This window comes from Heteronotia binoei, chromosome 1, assembly GCF_032191835.1.
Source record: "Heteronotia binoei isolate CCM8104 ecotype False Entrance Well chromosome 1, APGP_CSIRO_Hbin_v1, whole genome shotgun sequence".
Classification (NCBI taxonomy): Eukaryota; Metazoa; Chordata; class Lepidosauria; order Squamata; family Gekkonidae; genus Heteronotia; species Heteronotia binoei.
The window spans coordinates 178436219-178450735 of record NC_083223.1 but is presented as its reverse complement, the minus strand read 5'-3'; the positions used below and the strand labels follow the sequence as shown (position 1 = coordinate 178450735).

General features: G+C 43.4%; 2 protein-coding genes across 3 annotated transcripts in view; one reads left to right on the top strand and one right to left on the bottom strand.

The window, feature by feature from the left end:
• Positions 1 to 4007, bottom strand: part of RNF8 (ring finger protein 8) — a 28120-nt gene extending 24113 nt beyond the window's left edge. The window contains exons 1-2 of one of the 2 annotated variants that reach the window (XM_060244857.1): positions 3790 to 4007; positions 1390 to 1518 (exon numbers count right to left, since the gene is read on the bottom strand). In XM_060244857.1, coding sequence (XP_060100840.1) covers positions 1390 to 1518; positions 3790 to 3912 — 252 coding nt within the window. In that variant the 5' untranslated portion in view covers positions 3913 to 4007. The remainder of the gene's footprint in view (positions 1 to 1389; positions 1519 to 3789) is intronic. The other variant, XM_060244865.1, reaches the window with a different exon arrangement.
• Positions 4008 to 5596: 1589 nt separating this feature from the next.
• The window catches only part of AARS2 (alanyl-tRNA synthetase 2, mitochondrial), a 37755-nt gene continuing 28834 nt past the window's right edge, over positions 5597 to 14517 (top strand). Inside the window, exons 1-5 of the mRNA XM_060244844.1 lie at positions 5597 to 5840; positions 8902 to 9090; positions 11476 to 11621; positions 12668 to 12862; positions 13235 to 13379. Coding sequence (XP_060100827.1) covers positions 5613 to 5840; positions 8902 to 9090; positions 11476 to 11621; positions 12668 to 12862; positions 13235 to 13379 — 903 coding nt within the window. The 5' untranslated portion in view covers positions 5597 to 5612. The remainder of the gene's footprint in view (positions 5841 to 8901; positions 9091 to 11475; positions 11622 to 12667; positions 12863 to 13234; positions 13380 to 14517) is intronic.

The window sequence follows — 14517 nt, the reverse complement described above, 5'->3', positions numbered from 1 at the left end:
AACCTACCTTTATTGCCCCCCTTCTTTTCCCTCTTTCCTTCCTCAGCAGCTTCTCCCTGGGAAAACTGCAAATAGTTCTGGCTCCTGAGATAGACTCAGTAGCACAGTGGCCAGCACCAAGACAGGCCCAGCAGGATGGTGAGGAACACGCATGGACTTGCAAGGAAGAGCACCTCACTTCCTCTGTATCCCTCACCAGACTATTTCCTCTTTCTTACATCCTGGCAACTTCCACATTCTCACCTTTTCCCACTACTTCTCTCTTTCCCACCCACAAACAAACCTATTTATCCCACCCCTACCCCATATTCAGCTATATTTATTTCATTTGTACCCCACCTTTCTCCACAGTGGAACCCAAAGAACGTTGGGATGATAATGTGTGCTTGGCCCAAGGTCATCCAATCACACCCCCCCATGGCAGAAAGAAGATTTGAACCTTGGTCTCCTAGACTCTAGTCTAAAACACTAACAACTTCACCACATTGGCTTTTGTAGAACAGATGCTGTTGAATAGGAGCAAGCAGCCAGGCCTGGGTGAGTTATGAACATCAGCTGGCAGCAAGTCGACCAGTGATTGCTGCCAGGACTGGCCCCAATTTCTCCCTCAAAGGCCAAAATAGCCCTGAAAATACCCCCGGCCTTTACCAACAGAAGCCAAGGCTGGAAAACAGGCTCTGTTGCTGGCCTTCCAGGAGAACTAGTTGGCCACAATGTAAGAAAGGATGCGAGAATAGATGGACAACTGCTCTGTTCCAGCTGGGGTCTTCTTATGCCAGTTTAATGAGGTGAATAATGTTGGACTCAGAACAAGGAAGAGCTGAGTTCTAATCCTCATTAAGCCAAAACACCATACCAACAAGTAGCTCTCGCTTAACCAACCCCATATGTTTAGTGTGTGGATACATGAGATAGCTTCAATGTATACAGCTCTGACCTGATGAAGGAAAAACCAAATGATCTTTTATCCTTAACAATTCTTCAATGAAACTCAAGGGTTCTATTAAAGAAAATAATTCTGTTTTCTGGAGATAGTTCTCATTTTCAGACTGAAAGTTTGCTCAGTAACTGAACACATTTAAAATTAGAATGTTTCTATAGTTAGCCTGATCTTCCAGCTCTCTGGACTATGGTCAAATCTAGAATGTATTCTCCTTCAGTGGAACAGAACTTCCCTGCCTCCGCACTCACACTGTAGCCTACTGGTCTCCAGAAATGCTGATCCTGGGGGGCAAGGGACCCTGAGGAACTAATGAGAATGGGGGTTTGCAGCAGAAAGGGGAAATTCTGTGTACACTGCAGTTCACTCTGGATCTAACCCCATGCTTTTAGACTGGATTCCACATTCAATATCTTTCCATTCATAACAGTTTCAATAATTTTCTGTACCTTATTATCTGTCACTGTCCACTGTCCATCAGTATTCTGTTTGAACACACAATGGTTCCGTGAGATCATCAGAGGACAGGATTTTGACATCAACTGGTAGGAGACACCAGCCCCTCGACCTATAGTAACCTGAACATAATAAAAAACTTTTAATAATTTCATTTTAAAATTATCTGCTACGGATAGGGCACTCACTATAATTACTTTCTTACCACAGTTTAAGGAAATACAGTAATACAGCACACAAACACTCCTCTAGGATCATTACTTCACTCTGGATTAAGTACTTTCTTACCATAATTCAAGGAAATATAGCAGTAGAAGAAGATACTGGATTTATATCCTGCCCTCCACTCTGAATCTCAACATCTCAGAGGGGCTCACAATCTCCCTTATCTTCCTCCCCCACAACAGACACCCTGTGAGTTTGAGAGAGCTCTCACAGAAGCTGTCCTTTCAAGGACAGCTCTGTGAGAGCTATGGCTGATGCAAGGCCATTCCAGCAGCTGCAAGTGGAGGAGTGGGGAACCAAACCCCGTTCTAGTACAACACACCAACTTTCCTCTAGGGTCATTATTTCACTTGAAGTGCAACTTTTTAATATTAAAACATTATAGAAAACTTTTGAACAAACACTCACTGTGAAGGTGAGGGAAAAACACATATGTTTGAAAAGAGGACTATGATGAGTAACAGACAAATTCTAGGCAGGCATCTGCCCTGATACAAGTAAAACTAACAGCAAGTGAGCATGAAAGAAAGCCATTGTTATTACACAGTCTCCAGAATACAAATTATTTGGCTGGAAGTTTATTAGTCATTTTGACATTCATTCTTGTTTTCTATAACAATTCAATCTGCATCAATTTGGGATGTTAATATTTGAACTGTGGTGCCCAAATCTCTTCACTGTGTCCCCCACCCACCCCAAGTCCCATGGCATGTTCCATTTCTTCTTTCTTGAACTTCCCAAGCACTGCAGTTGACATAGCTTCTTAAGGGCTTATGGAATCTTAAATGAGGCCAGGATCCACAAGGTCCTTTGAAACTGTGTCATCCCCCATGCATGTGCGAGGATTCTTGGAGAATCTGTGCAGCCACTTCTCACAATAAGATTCAGCCTCACGACTATGTGCCTTTTAAGATCACCACACTTCATGTATGTGGAGTTCTAAGGAACAGTCAAATCTTCCAAATACAAACTTTTCCCAGCCACCCTATTATTTCAATGTTCTTCACATGCTGTTCTTCCCAAAACTATATATGAGTCTCTGGAAAAACTTTTGACACATTGTTTGTAATGGTGTCTAAAATGTTTTTGTTTCCAAAAATATGATTACTTACTCTGGGCTGCATTGTAATTCATTGCATCCACTGCAACCATGTATTGTGATATGTCATATGCTTGATAATCCACAAGTTTTTGCCATTCCAAGCACAGAGCAAAATCAAGCATATTGAGCTCTAGTTTATACCACTGCAGCATCCAATCTAGCAATCTTGCCCAGAACATCTTTAAAGACTTCTACTAGCACAGTGCTAATTGTTACTCCAATCCAAATTCATTTCTGCTTAGCTTTTTTGCACTCTTTATATATACACACATATGTGTGTGTATGTGCACATATGCATATATATTTACATGGAAAACATAATTAAGAGGCAGTCACTTCTACCAATGCATCAGACCACAGTTTACTTGGAAAACATATAGGCAAATAATCAACATGTACACTTTATCTTTTTACACAACTACTCACTTCTGCTCTATTGGAAACACTTCACACATCCTTAATCTGTTAAAACTAGTGAAGCTCAAGTGCCAGTGTTGTGCAATGGAACCTGGGTTTAGATCCCCACTCTGCCATTCCATGGAAACTTAATGGTTAAGTTCAGGCCACTGACATGCTCTCAACCTAATCTACCTCACAGGATAAAAAAAGAGGAGAGAAAAACGATGCTAGCTGCCTTAGGACCCCATTGGGGAGCAAGGCAGAATACAAATGGAATTAAATAAAGTAAAGTAATAACAAATAAGTGCAATCAGCAGAGTAATAAAGTTCCGTTACAATTCAGAATAAAAGCCATAACTGAAAATAGCAGCACAATAAGTTAAAAAGAGATTCACAAAATTGCAGCAGTAAAGTTACAGAAAGCTAGTGTTGAGATTAAGCAGCCAATACCCGCAAAACCAAAAGCCTTTTAAAGAATTGCCGAGGCCAATGACCCAAACCCCTCATCCGGCCCACTCAAGGGAAGAAGCCTTGAAAGTTGCCTTGCACACGCCAGGGTCCGTCAAGTTTCCCCTCGCCCCATGCTCGCTCGTCATCCCCTCATTCTTAGCCTACTACCCCTCCCTCAAGCCCTGAGATGGAAAAGCAACCCCCACCACCCTCTCACCTCACTACCAGCCTCCAGCAGCAGCCACTCTTCATTCATACCAGCTCTCTTGAGGCACCAAACCTGACCCGAGTCCTCTGAGGTACGAGGAACTCTGCCCTCGCCGCCAAAATTCTCCGCCATCTTCAACGACCCCCGCGACCTGCAGGCAGAAGCAATCGCTCATTTAGAGTAAGAGCATCAGCGCCGCTCAAATGAGGGAAGGAGGAACAGCTACCAACGCCCGTCACAAAGATGGCGCCTTAATAGGCCGCCCACAAACCCAAGTGTGTCAGACTAGATTAATCGATGCTGGGGGTCGCGCTGCTGCAGCCTGCATGTGAAATCTGGTAAAAACAACTAGTTTTACTAGTGTGGTGCAGTCGTTCTGGCCTGAGAGGCGTAGTTCGCATCCCTCTGACACGAAAAACGCACTGGGAGACCCTCAGTCAGTCATTCTCTCTTAGCTTAACCTGCCTCACAGAACTATTGTGAGAATTAAACGAGAAAGAGAGTCTTATATGCGGCTTTGAACTCCCTGGAGAAAGAGTGGAATAAAAATGTCCACACGGATAGGAAGGATCTCATGCCAACTATTGCCATCATCATCATTTCCTTTATTTTAATTCTGCTATGGATTCCCCTCCCCCAATGCTCTGAGCATAGGCAGCAGCGTTGTTAAAGGACTGCATTAAGGGCAAGTGTTGATCTTATAGTCTGTGGGTAGAAGAATTTTCCTAAATCCTTTTGTTCTATGCCTGCTCATCCCTTGTACACTCTATGCAGAGTGATTGGGGATCATTATATCAGTGATGTGGATTGGTATTTCCCCCCCAGCCAATTCAGCTGCCCCTCCCCTTAGTTATGTCCCTGATTATGGGCTTAGATCAGGGGTGGTCAAATTTGCTTTGAGAGCCACACAATATGTGTGAAAGAGCCACATGTGGCTCCCAACCCATAGTTTGGCCACCCTTCCCCCCCGGGGGTTGAATGAGTTGGTAGAAAGCCCTTCTTTTGCAGCTGCATTAACTTGCTTCTCCAGTAATAAAGCTGGATCCAATATAACCATAAGGCTTTTGACTAAGTCAGCAAGGGTCAGTTGAACTCCATCAAAAGTGAAGAGAGTGATGTCCTTTGAGGCCTCTGCCTTCCCAACCAGCATTAGTACTGTCTTTTCAGGGTTTCGTTTCAACTTGTTCACTTTTAGCCAGCTAACCATGGTGGGCTGGCCAGGCAGCAGGACCTCTTACTTCTACCATATCATCGGATATCTGGTTAAGGATACATAGGGCTGGATATCATGAGCACATTGATGACCAGGGCTTTGTTTGAGCAGGAACACAGTTCCAGCTGGCTTGGCGTCAAGGGGTGTGGCCTAATATGCAAATAAGTTCCTGCTGGGCTTTTTCTACAAAAAAAAGCCCTTATGACAAATGATTTGCCCTAAGGGCTTTACATAGAGATTAGAAAGCATGAAAAGACAGAATTGCACCCAACAGGTTAGCTTCCACTCCCACATCAATACAATTGGTTTCCAAAAGCAACCCTTTTGAGTTCGATCCATAAGGAATAATTTGAACCAGTTTAGCGCCCATCCCCTGATATCTACTTCTGCCTCCACTTAGAAGTTTATTAATTTGGTCTCTTTTTTACACTCTGTTTTGTTAATATGTGTTGTCCTTTTTTATTTTTATCCTGACCAAACACTTCAAAAGTTGGAAGTGACCCAGAGGGGGAACAACCTCTTGTACCGCGACTTTCACAATCCCACCATCCTCTGCGGCCAGGGTGACCTCTTCTGCAATCTTGAATCCGCGTTTCCCCGAATTCCGCCTATAGCTAAGATGGCGGCGGCCGTCAAAGGCTTCGTGCCGTATGTTCTCCAGGTGTCTCCCTGTTGGCATTGTGGCTCCTGCGGCGCGCGCTCTACTGCCTCCTTCTCCGCTGCGCGAGTGCGGCAGACTTTCCTCCGTTTTTTCCAGGAGCGGTATGGGCATCAAGTGGTGCCCTCCGCCCCTGTGCGTCCGCGGGGAGACCCTAGTCTGCACTTCGTCAACGCTGGCATGAACCAGGTACGATCTCGAAAAGAAGGAGGCGGCCGGTCGGGGTTGGGACGCAGTAGAAGGGCTTCCTCACAGATATGGATCGGATATGTTGGTTTATGGATCCTGATGCTATACGCATTTATGTGCTCCCTCCCTCTTGCTTTGCCTAAACTCGTAAAAGTATGTTACAGAATCTCTGTAGTAAAGCGCCGAAATCAAAAGAGAAAGAGGCAGTTCAGCAATAGCTTGAGGTGTACCCCTTCTTGTGTAGAAAGTAGCATTCAAATTGTGGAGCATCTGTGCATGCTTTGCTGCATGTAAACAAGCCAAGAAACTGCAAATGACTGCCCTACCTCAGGATGGACTGTCAAATATGATCAAATACAGATGGAATGCACATTTAATTCCTATGTAGAAATTATTCTTGTGTAAGAATTTTATAATATGAAACAGCCATTAGTCTTGTTTCGTAACACCTTAAAAGCTGCTCAGTGACAGCAAAATAAGCAAAGGGCTACAGTGGGATGCTGTTCACAAAGTGTCAACTATAAAGTGACAGATGCTTGTGTTGATCCAATGAGCCATCATTTTGTCTGGGAAAAGAGATGTATGGATTTAAGCAGGGTCTACAATACTTATAGTGTGTTCACCAATTCTGCTCTGTCAGAGTCAGCACTTAAAATTGCAATAGGTACTTGATTAAAAAATTGCTATTTCTTTGTCAAGAGCATCATATTAGCTCTAAAAATATCGGGTGCACATTATTCAAAACTCAATGGCCTATACTATTTGTTTATGTAAGAAACTGGAATTTTGAAATATTAAGACAGTAATTGATTAACAATCTTTTGCAACCTTCTAATATCTTTATGTTAAGTTTAAAGTCCCAATGAGTTCAACAGTGATTACTTCCAAATTCGCCTTTAATTGATTGTCTAACTGGCAAACATTTAATTCAGGGGTGTCAAACATACGGCCCGCGAGCCAGATCAGGCCCACAGAGGGCTCCAATCAGGCCCTCCAGCGACTGGCTGTCGCCTGCTTCATTTTCCCTTGCCTGCTTTTTTTTTGGTCACCATTTTGTGTTTCTCTCTGGACAGGCCAGAGCAACAAAGCAGCCTTTCCCTCCCCCCACCTCCCCTTTCTCAAAGGGAGGAGGAAGGAGGAGCAGCCTCAGCCAATGGGGGAACTTGGCTCTATAGCTCTGCTGGGTGATTAAGTTTGCCAGGCTCAATTAATCACCCTGCAGAGCTACTGAGACAAGCCTCTCTTCCTTCTAATGAATGGTTGTTGTTGTTTTTAGTTGTAGTCATTTTTCTAGGGAAAATTATAGTTTTGTAGACAAACACATAGCACTCAGTCTGTGCCTTCACATGTTCTTGACTAGTGCGTGAAGCAACTTCTGTACAAAAGCTCACAGTGTCCAGCTGCTTCATGTTCCTTTGGGTCTTAGCCTCAAAGCATTGACCATGAGATATCTGTAATGAATGTCAATGAATCAAAAGTAGGTTTACAACTTACAGATGTGTACACCTGAACAGCACATATTCAAGACTGGTACAGCACAGACATTGTCTGCAGTTTTTGATGCAATAATTCATAGCAAGAGGTGACATTTATCAGAGACTGTAAAAGAAAATATTGCAAGTATGCTAATATTTTAAGCATGTTTTATTTTAAGTTTAAAAGAATCTTTAATTCTGTGTCTGTGCCCTTTATAAAGTTTATATGTCAGCTACCTGGCATTACATTTTATGACACACATGGCCCGGCCTGACAAGGTCTCATTTATGTCAAATCCGGCCCTCATAACAAATGAGTTCGACATCCCTGATTTAATTGATTAGTTGACTCATTAATTTACATACATTCACATTGCAGCGATGGGAAGATGTTTTCCTGAAGATTCTGGAGACAGTTCTAAGTTTATCACAGGAAAATTTATGTATGTAATCTGGAATAGCCCCATTATAAATTAATCTAATTTCCACTTTATTAATTTGAGACTTTGTTGCAGTGATGCCTCCCCATGTGAGATAGGGCTGTGTTGTTCATGCAGAGTTCTGCTTTCCTGTGTACAGCAGCTTGTGTAGGCAATGTGTCAAACAATAGTATATGAACACAGGACTCACAACAGACATTGGAAGTTAAGTCCCTCACTTTCCTGGCCTTGCTACCTAGAACCCTAGGTGGAGATGCTGGGGACTGTACCTGGGAACTTGTGCAGGCAAAGCACATATACCACCACAGAACTAACACACACATTCCTGTAGCCTGATGAGAACAGGAAACCAACCCCTGCAGCTGCAAATTCTGTCTTTGGGCCAAAGAACACTGGGTTACAGAATAGGTAGTATTTTTATTTACTTATATAGATTTTGCACATTGTCCATTCTCTGTGGCTGTTTAAAATCTGAGTCCAGCACAGTAACCCTGCCATATATATAAGTACAAATAAGAAGGCCTGCAGCACTGCCAGTGTCCTGACTTGGATAGCAGAGCCTTAGCTCAATCTTATCAGATCTTAGAAGCTAAGTAAGCTTGGTTCATACTTGAATAGGAGACCACCAAGGAAGTCCAGCATTGCTTCACAGAGATGGGCAATGGCAAACCACTTCTGTTCATCTCTTGCCTGGAAAACCCTATGGGGTTCATAATTCAGCAGCACTTTCCATCACCAACATTAGCAGTCATGCTAACTGCTCAAGAGTACAGAAGCATCCTTTGAGAATGCCTCTGTACAGCATAATACTTTGACTTACTGATGGTAATAGAGGGTAACCAGATGCTGGCTGATGGAAAGGTTTCTTTAAAAAATTTTCCAGCATCAGGTTTAACATTCAGAGCACCACCCAGTGAACCAAGACACTTTTCTCTTTAATTATCCAAAAAAAAAACCAAAGTAAGTGACAGTTTTTGTCAATGGATTTAGTCTCACACAACACTCACTCCTTACATATCCCCTGTTCAAATCAGGATGATTGCTAAAATACATTTATATTCTGGGCAGTAGTAAATCCCTAACCAGACCCCTGTTGAATGTGAGTTGAGTATTCCTTTTGTTGAGTATTCCTTTTAAATTTTACAGTTCAAACCAATTTTCCTGGGCACAGCAGATCCCCGGAGTGAACTTGCACGTTACCAGCGGGTAGTGAACAGCCAGAAGTGTGTGCGTGCCGGCGGAAAGCACAATGATCTCGAAGATGTGGGTCGAGATGTTTATCATCACACATTCTTTGAAATGCTGGGGAACTGGTCCTTTGGAGATTATTTCAAAGTATGATATCAAAATATGCTTTCTCAGAGAAGATGCTCGGTTATTCTGTTAGTGCTACCATAAAAATTGTATCATATGCTAGGGTTTCTGTTTTATAACCTTTGTCCTAAAGCACTTAAAGTCAGTTCAAACATGCAGAAATGAGATGTTAAGGTTAAGTGCTTCTTAGGGTGCGTTCACACTCCACTAAATAATGTGTTTTACAACTGGATTTGTAAGAACAGCAAAAATCCAGTTGCAGAATGCATCATTTAGTGTAGTGTGAATGCACCTTTGGACTGGTCCACTTCAGAATCAGGTAGGTGACTGCATGTTTGAATACTCCCCCATGTAAATAATTTCCTTCATGTTGGAAACCAGCATGCAGGAGCAAATAATTTTAGCCTAGTTGTTCTCATTGGATTAGCCAGCCACATACAGTGTGCTTTGTATGTGCAGCCAAATATAATAGATGCCTGTCTGAAGAGAGTATATCATAAGCTGTCTTTTGAGTATATGAATTCATCCTTAGAAAGCTATCAGAAGTTGGAGAATGAGCATCCATTTTCTGTAACAGGTTGAAATGCAGAAGGCTGCTTGTAGACTGTGTTCTGTAAAAATCATTTCAACAGTTAGCACTGACTGATAGATCTGAGGAATGAGTATTTAAAACTCCAGTGACTGCACCAATGAAAATGAGATTAGCTTGTGTTTCCTGAGAACAAGTGTATTGTCACTGTTAAAATCTCTGTTGTGAGAAATGTATGTCAGGGATCCTTCTTGTTGCAACATGAAGTACGGGACATGTTATACTCATCTATGTATACAATTAATCACCTATGGCCCCAATCTGTGGATAGGGGCCGCATGGAGGCTAAACAAATGTTTCTGTGGACTCAGGGAACCTCTTAGCTTTCCAAAAAAAAATCTGAAAAATTAACAAGACAGACAACATACTTACCAATAGTGCTGGCTGTGGCCATCACAGAGAGAAGCTGGGCCCAGACTCCAGGGTGAGGCACCAGACCCAGCCGCAACAGCAGAGGATGGCAGGAGAGGCTCCCAGTCACCATCACTGAACTTAAAGATGGGTGGTGGGACCCAGAGCCACACCAAGCTAGGCAATGGGGGGGTGGATTCCCCCCCGTGAGTCTCACTCAGCCAGCAAGGAGGGAATCAGATGAGGGAGGTGTGGGAGTACTCTCTGCCAAGCCCACCTGCCCACAGAGCTGTCAAGCAGGAATTGGGTTTGGTGGGGTGCAGGAGTCCTTATCTTTCCCCCACAGCCCACAGGCCCGTCCTCCCACAGCACTGTAAAACCGGGGAAAAGGAAAATCACCATAAATCAGGGGTAAAGGAAAAATCCTCCCCATTCTGCTTTCCAAGCCAGCAAGTCCCCCTGCCTGCCCACCGAACAGGCAACATGGGGCTGGGGTGAGGGGTGGGATAAGTTCTTACTTGCCCTGCAATCAGGAAGTTAGGTGGAGAGGGGTAGCACTCTTTGTTCCACTCCAGCTGGCAATGAGAGAGTCAGATGGCTACAGCCACGATGGCTGGAAGCTTCCTGGGAGACACGCTGGCCTGGCAGTGGCAGCAATGGGGGTAGGAATTCCCCCTAGAATCATAGAATTGGAAGGGACCTCCAGGGTCAACTAGTCCAACCCCCTGCACAATGCAGGAAACCCACAAATACGTACCCCAAATCCACAGGATCTTCATTGCTGTCAGATGGCCATCTAGCCTCTGTTTAAAAACCTCCAAGGAAGGAGCGCCCACCACCTTCCTGCTTGTTTATTTATTTATTTTATTTATTTATTTAAGATTTATATCCCGCCCTTCCCACAAGTGGCTCAGGGCGGCTTCCAATAGTAGATCCATCAAAATTACACATATAAAGGGATCCATATTTAAAACAGAGCTTGTCAGAGCTTGGGAGCTAAGCAGGGCTGGCCTCTCAGTATTTGGATGGGAGACCACCAAGGAAGACTGAGGCTGCCTCATGCAGGAAGGCGATGGCAAACGAAAGCCTCCTTTGCTGGTCTTTTGCCTGGAATGCCCTGTGGATGGGATTTCCATGAATCAGTTGTGACTTGATGGTACTTTCTTCTGTTGCTGTTAATGGTGTTATTTATTTGGGGGTTTTTTTAACCTGGTTCTTCTTTTGAAGAGTGTGAGTGATTTTATCTCCATGGTAACTCTGTGATGTTGGTTAGGTTAGTTTACCAAGGGAGCAGGATGTCTAAGTAGTGGCATAAATCTAGGCCTCCCCAGTCCAACGTTGTTCTCTAATTATGAGATAAACAAAAGTTATCCAATGCATCCCCTCCCTTCCCCTGCAATGAGGCAATTTCTTTTGTATCTAAGTTCTGCTTGCTTTTTTCCACCCCTCCGCCATTTCCTGTCCAGGAGGAAGCATGCAGCATGGCATGGGAGCTCCTCACACAGGTATATGAGATCCCAAAGGACTGTCTCTACGTTACCTATTTTGGAGGTGATGAAAAACTTGGGCTAAATGCAGATGAAGAGTGCAGGGAAATATGGCTAAGTCTGGGGTAAGTAAAAGAAAAAAGCAGGCAAGAAAAAGTATATAGACAGGCACACTATACAGAACTGTTTAATTTATATTCCACATGGCATGTATTCTCTTTTAAAGCTGCTTTCTAGAATGCCATCCTTCATTTAAGAGAAAGTTTCTGCCTTTTACAGGAGAATAGCTTGAAAATTTGCAAGTAGTGTTTATTTGATGAAGTGGAGGAGAATGCTGTAAGTTGACTGGGGAGAAAGGTGTGATATAAATGAAGTTGATTAATTAATTAAAAACTTGCAGTGCAGCCCTAAGCGAAGTTACAACCTTTTAAGTCCATTTAAGTGATTGGGTGTAATGCTGGATAGGATTGCACTGTTGGAATCTAATATAGACTTTACTTGCTGTTTCTAGTGAACAGCCATTGGGGAAACTGTTCCCTACATAGCTCCTTGTTCCCTCCTTGCTTTCCATCTCCACAACTCCTCACCAAGGTATTCTGATGCATACAAAGAACTTAAATAATTTATGCAAAGTGTGTGTGTTCTGAGCACAGAATTTAAAAATTTTGACAGCGTCAGCCCTGCCCTGATGGTGAATGGATTTTCCCTTCTGTTTGTACAATTTTTAAAATGAACTAAGGACTGCCATCAGTTAGGAAGGTACCTGGACCTCCTAAGAGCTTACAGGCTAAGTAACAGCATGACATGCAAGGGAATTGTGGGGAGAACAAAAAGGGATATTAGACATATATACAGCCTGTCAAAAGTTATCTGCAACCAAGCCTAGCTATAGGCCAAGTTATAGCTGTGAGGCAGGTGCTGTAGCAGGAAGACCCATGCAGTATGCAATTGATGGTTGGTTCAGTGACAGATGAGGCATAGTTTGTAGTATTTTTTTCTTGTTTATCAGCCTTTACTGATAAAAGCTATGGTATGTAGAGGGAACAGCCTCACCAAGTCAGCATTGGTGTTGTAGGATAAGTACTGACTTATGTTAGAGAGAAATTTCCTCATTTTGAGAAAAAGGAGAGTGTGAATGGCTGTCCTATCACTGTCCTCTTTTCCTTTTCAGCATCCCTCATCACCATGTGCTTCCTTTTCAACTGAAAGACAACTTCTGGGAGATGGGGAACACTGGTCCCTGTGGGCCCTGCACAGAGATCCACTATGATCATGTGGGTGGTGGCAGGAATGTGGCAGCACTGGTGAATCAGGGCAACCCTGACGTGGTGGAGATCTGGAACCTGGTTTTCATGCAGTTCAACAGGTAAGGAATGGAGGGATTGCTTGGATCCTGGAGTTGTACTCAGGCCTCACTTAGAGGAGGCTCCCATGCTATTGAACATTTGCAGATTCATCTTCATTGATTTTCTCAGAAACTTGTAAATTGTAGTGCAAACTTTCTGATGCCACTTCTTGTTCTCACCTTTGCTCCATGTTCTCTCCTCTACTGGAGCCTTCTTTTTACGCATCTGCTACTCATCTCTTGTTTTCTTCACACTTATAAGTTCTGTTCTTTCCCCGTGTCTGTTTTCTTTCCATCCAGACACTAGGCTTAGTGAGGTGAGCCTGGCTTCTGACTCTTATCTGCCTGTTTGTTTTTTGTCTGTTTCCTGGTTGACAACTGGTGTGTTGCCAGAGAAGTTGATGGAAGTCTGCGTCAGCTGCCTCAGCATCATGTGGACACAGGAATGGGCTTGGAAAGGTTATTGACAGTTCTGCAGAGGAAGCGCTCCAATTATGACACAGACCTCTTCAGCCCTCTCCTGGACGCCATCCACAAGGTGAGACTTCAGTGGGCTGACATGTAAAGCCTTCTCAGTAGTTTCCAGATTGTACAGTAAGCAGTCTGGATATGCTGTGGGTGGTGTCATGGGCTGATATTTTTTGTGAGAGGGAGATGAAAAGCATTACTAGCTACTCACCAGAGAAGAGTAGCTGCTGCTTCTGGGTAAGCAGACAAATAGCAGTGCCTTCACCACCATATTTTTGTTCTTGTTTAGCTGAGAAGAATTCACATTGGTTCTTATGGGCCTGGTCTTGTGTGAAGGTGACATCAGGGGTCTAGAGGGTCCTGACCTGACCTCCTCCTCTGGCTGGCTTGTGGGGATGTTAGTTGGGGACCAGGGCAGAGAGCAGGCAGCATGGCACACAGTTTGGTTCCTTTGCTACTTCTGCAAAGTCAGGCCAAGATCTCCAGGTGCCAGAGAAGCAGTGGGAACTTATTTGGGTTTCAGCAGATAAGGGAGATGGAACAGTCTTAGCCACATAGAGTCCCCCTATCTCTTTAAAACTAGGAGAGGTACTGTTTCAGGAGAGAGATTCTGTAGCACTGTTTCACAAGCACTTCATGGGCCATGAGAGGCAGCTACAGCAGCCTGCCAGTGCTTCTTTTCCCCTATTGCAGCTGGCCCTGTAAACTGAAAGGAGACCCACTGAGAGAATTGAAGGACACACAGACTCTAAAAGTACAGCCACCAGAAACTGCAGTAGCACCATGGCAGTCCTACTGTTGCTGGAAAGGAGTTTTCTGTCACTTTCACAGCTGTCTCCTCAAACCTTAAAGGTAAAGAAAAATGTCCATGGTAGACCCTCAGTGTTGGTTTCAGAGAGATAAGTAGAGCTGTGTGTGATGAGGAAAGAAAGATAAAGGACAGCCAGACAGGCTTCAATTAGCAAAGAGGATCTTTATTAACAAAGAGCATTTATATAATGATGTATGCTTTCGTTTGAGGGGAAAAAAAGGATTAGCCTGTCTTTAAAAACAGCGAAACTGTGAAGATCTTAATTTAAAAGAGTTAATTCTGAAATTGAATTGTCTGCTGAGGAATGTATTGAAACTCGTCATTAATTTTATTGTGATGGTATTTTAATGATTTTAGTAGTTTTAGAATTGTATTGTTTTAAATCATATTTGACCAT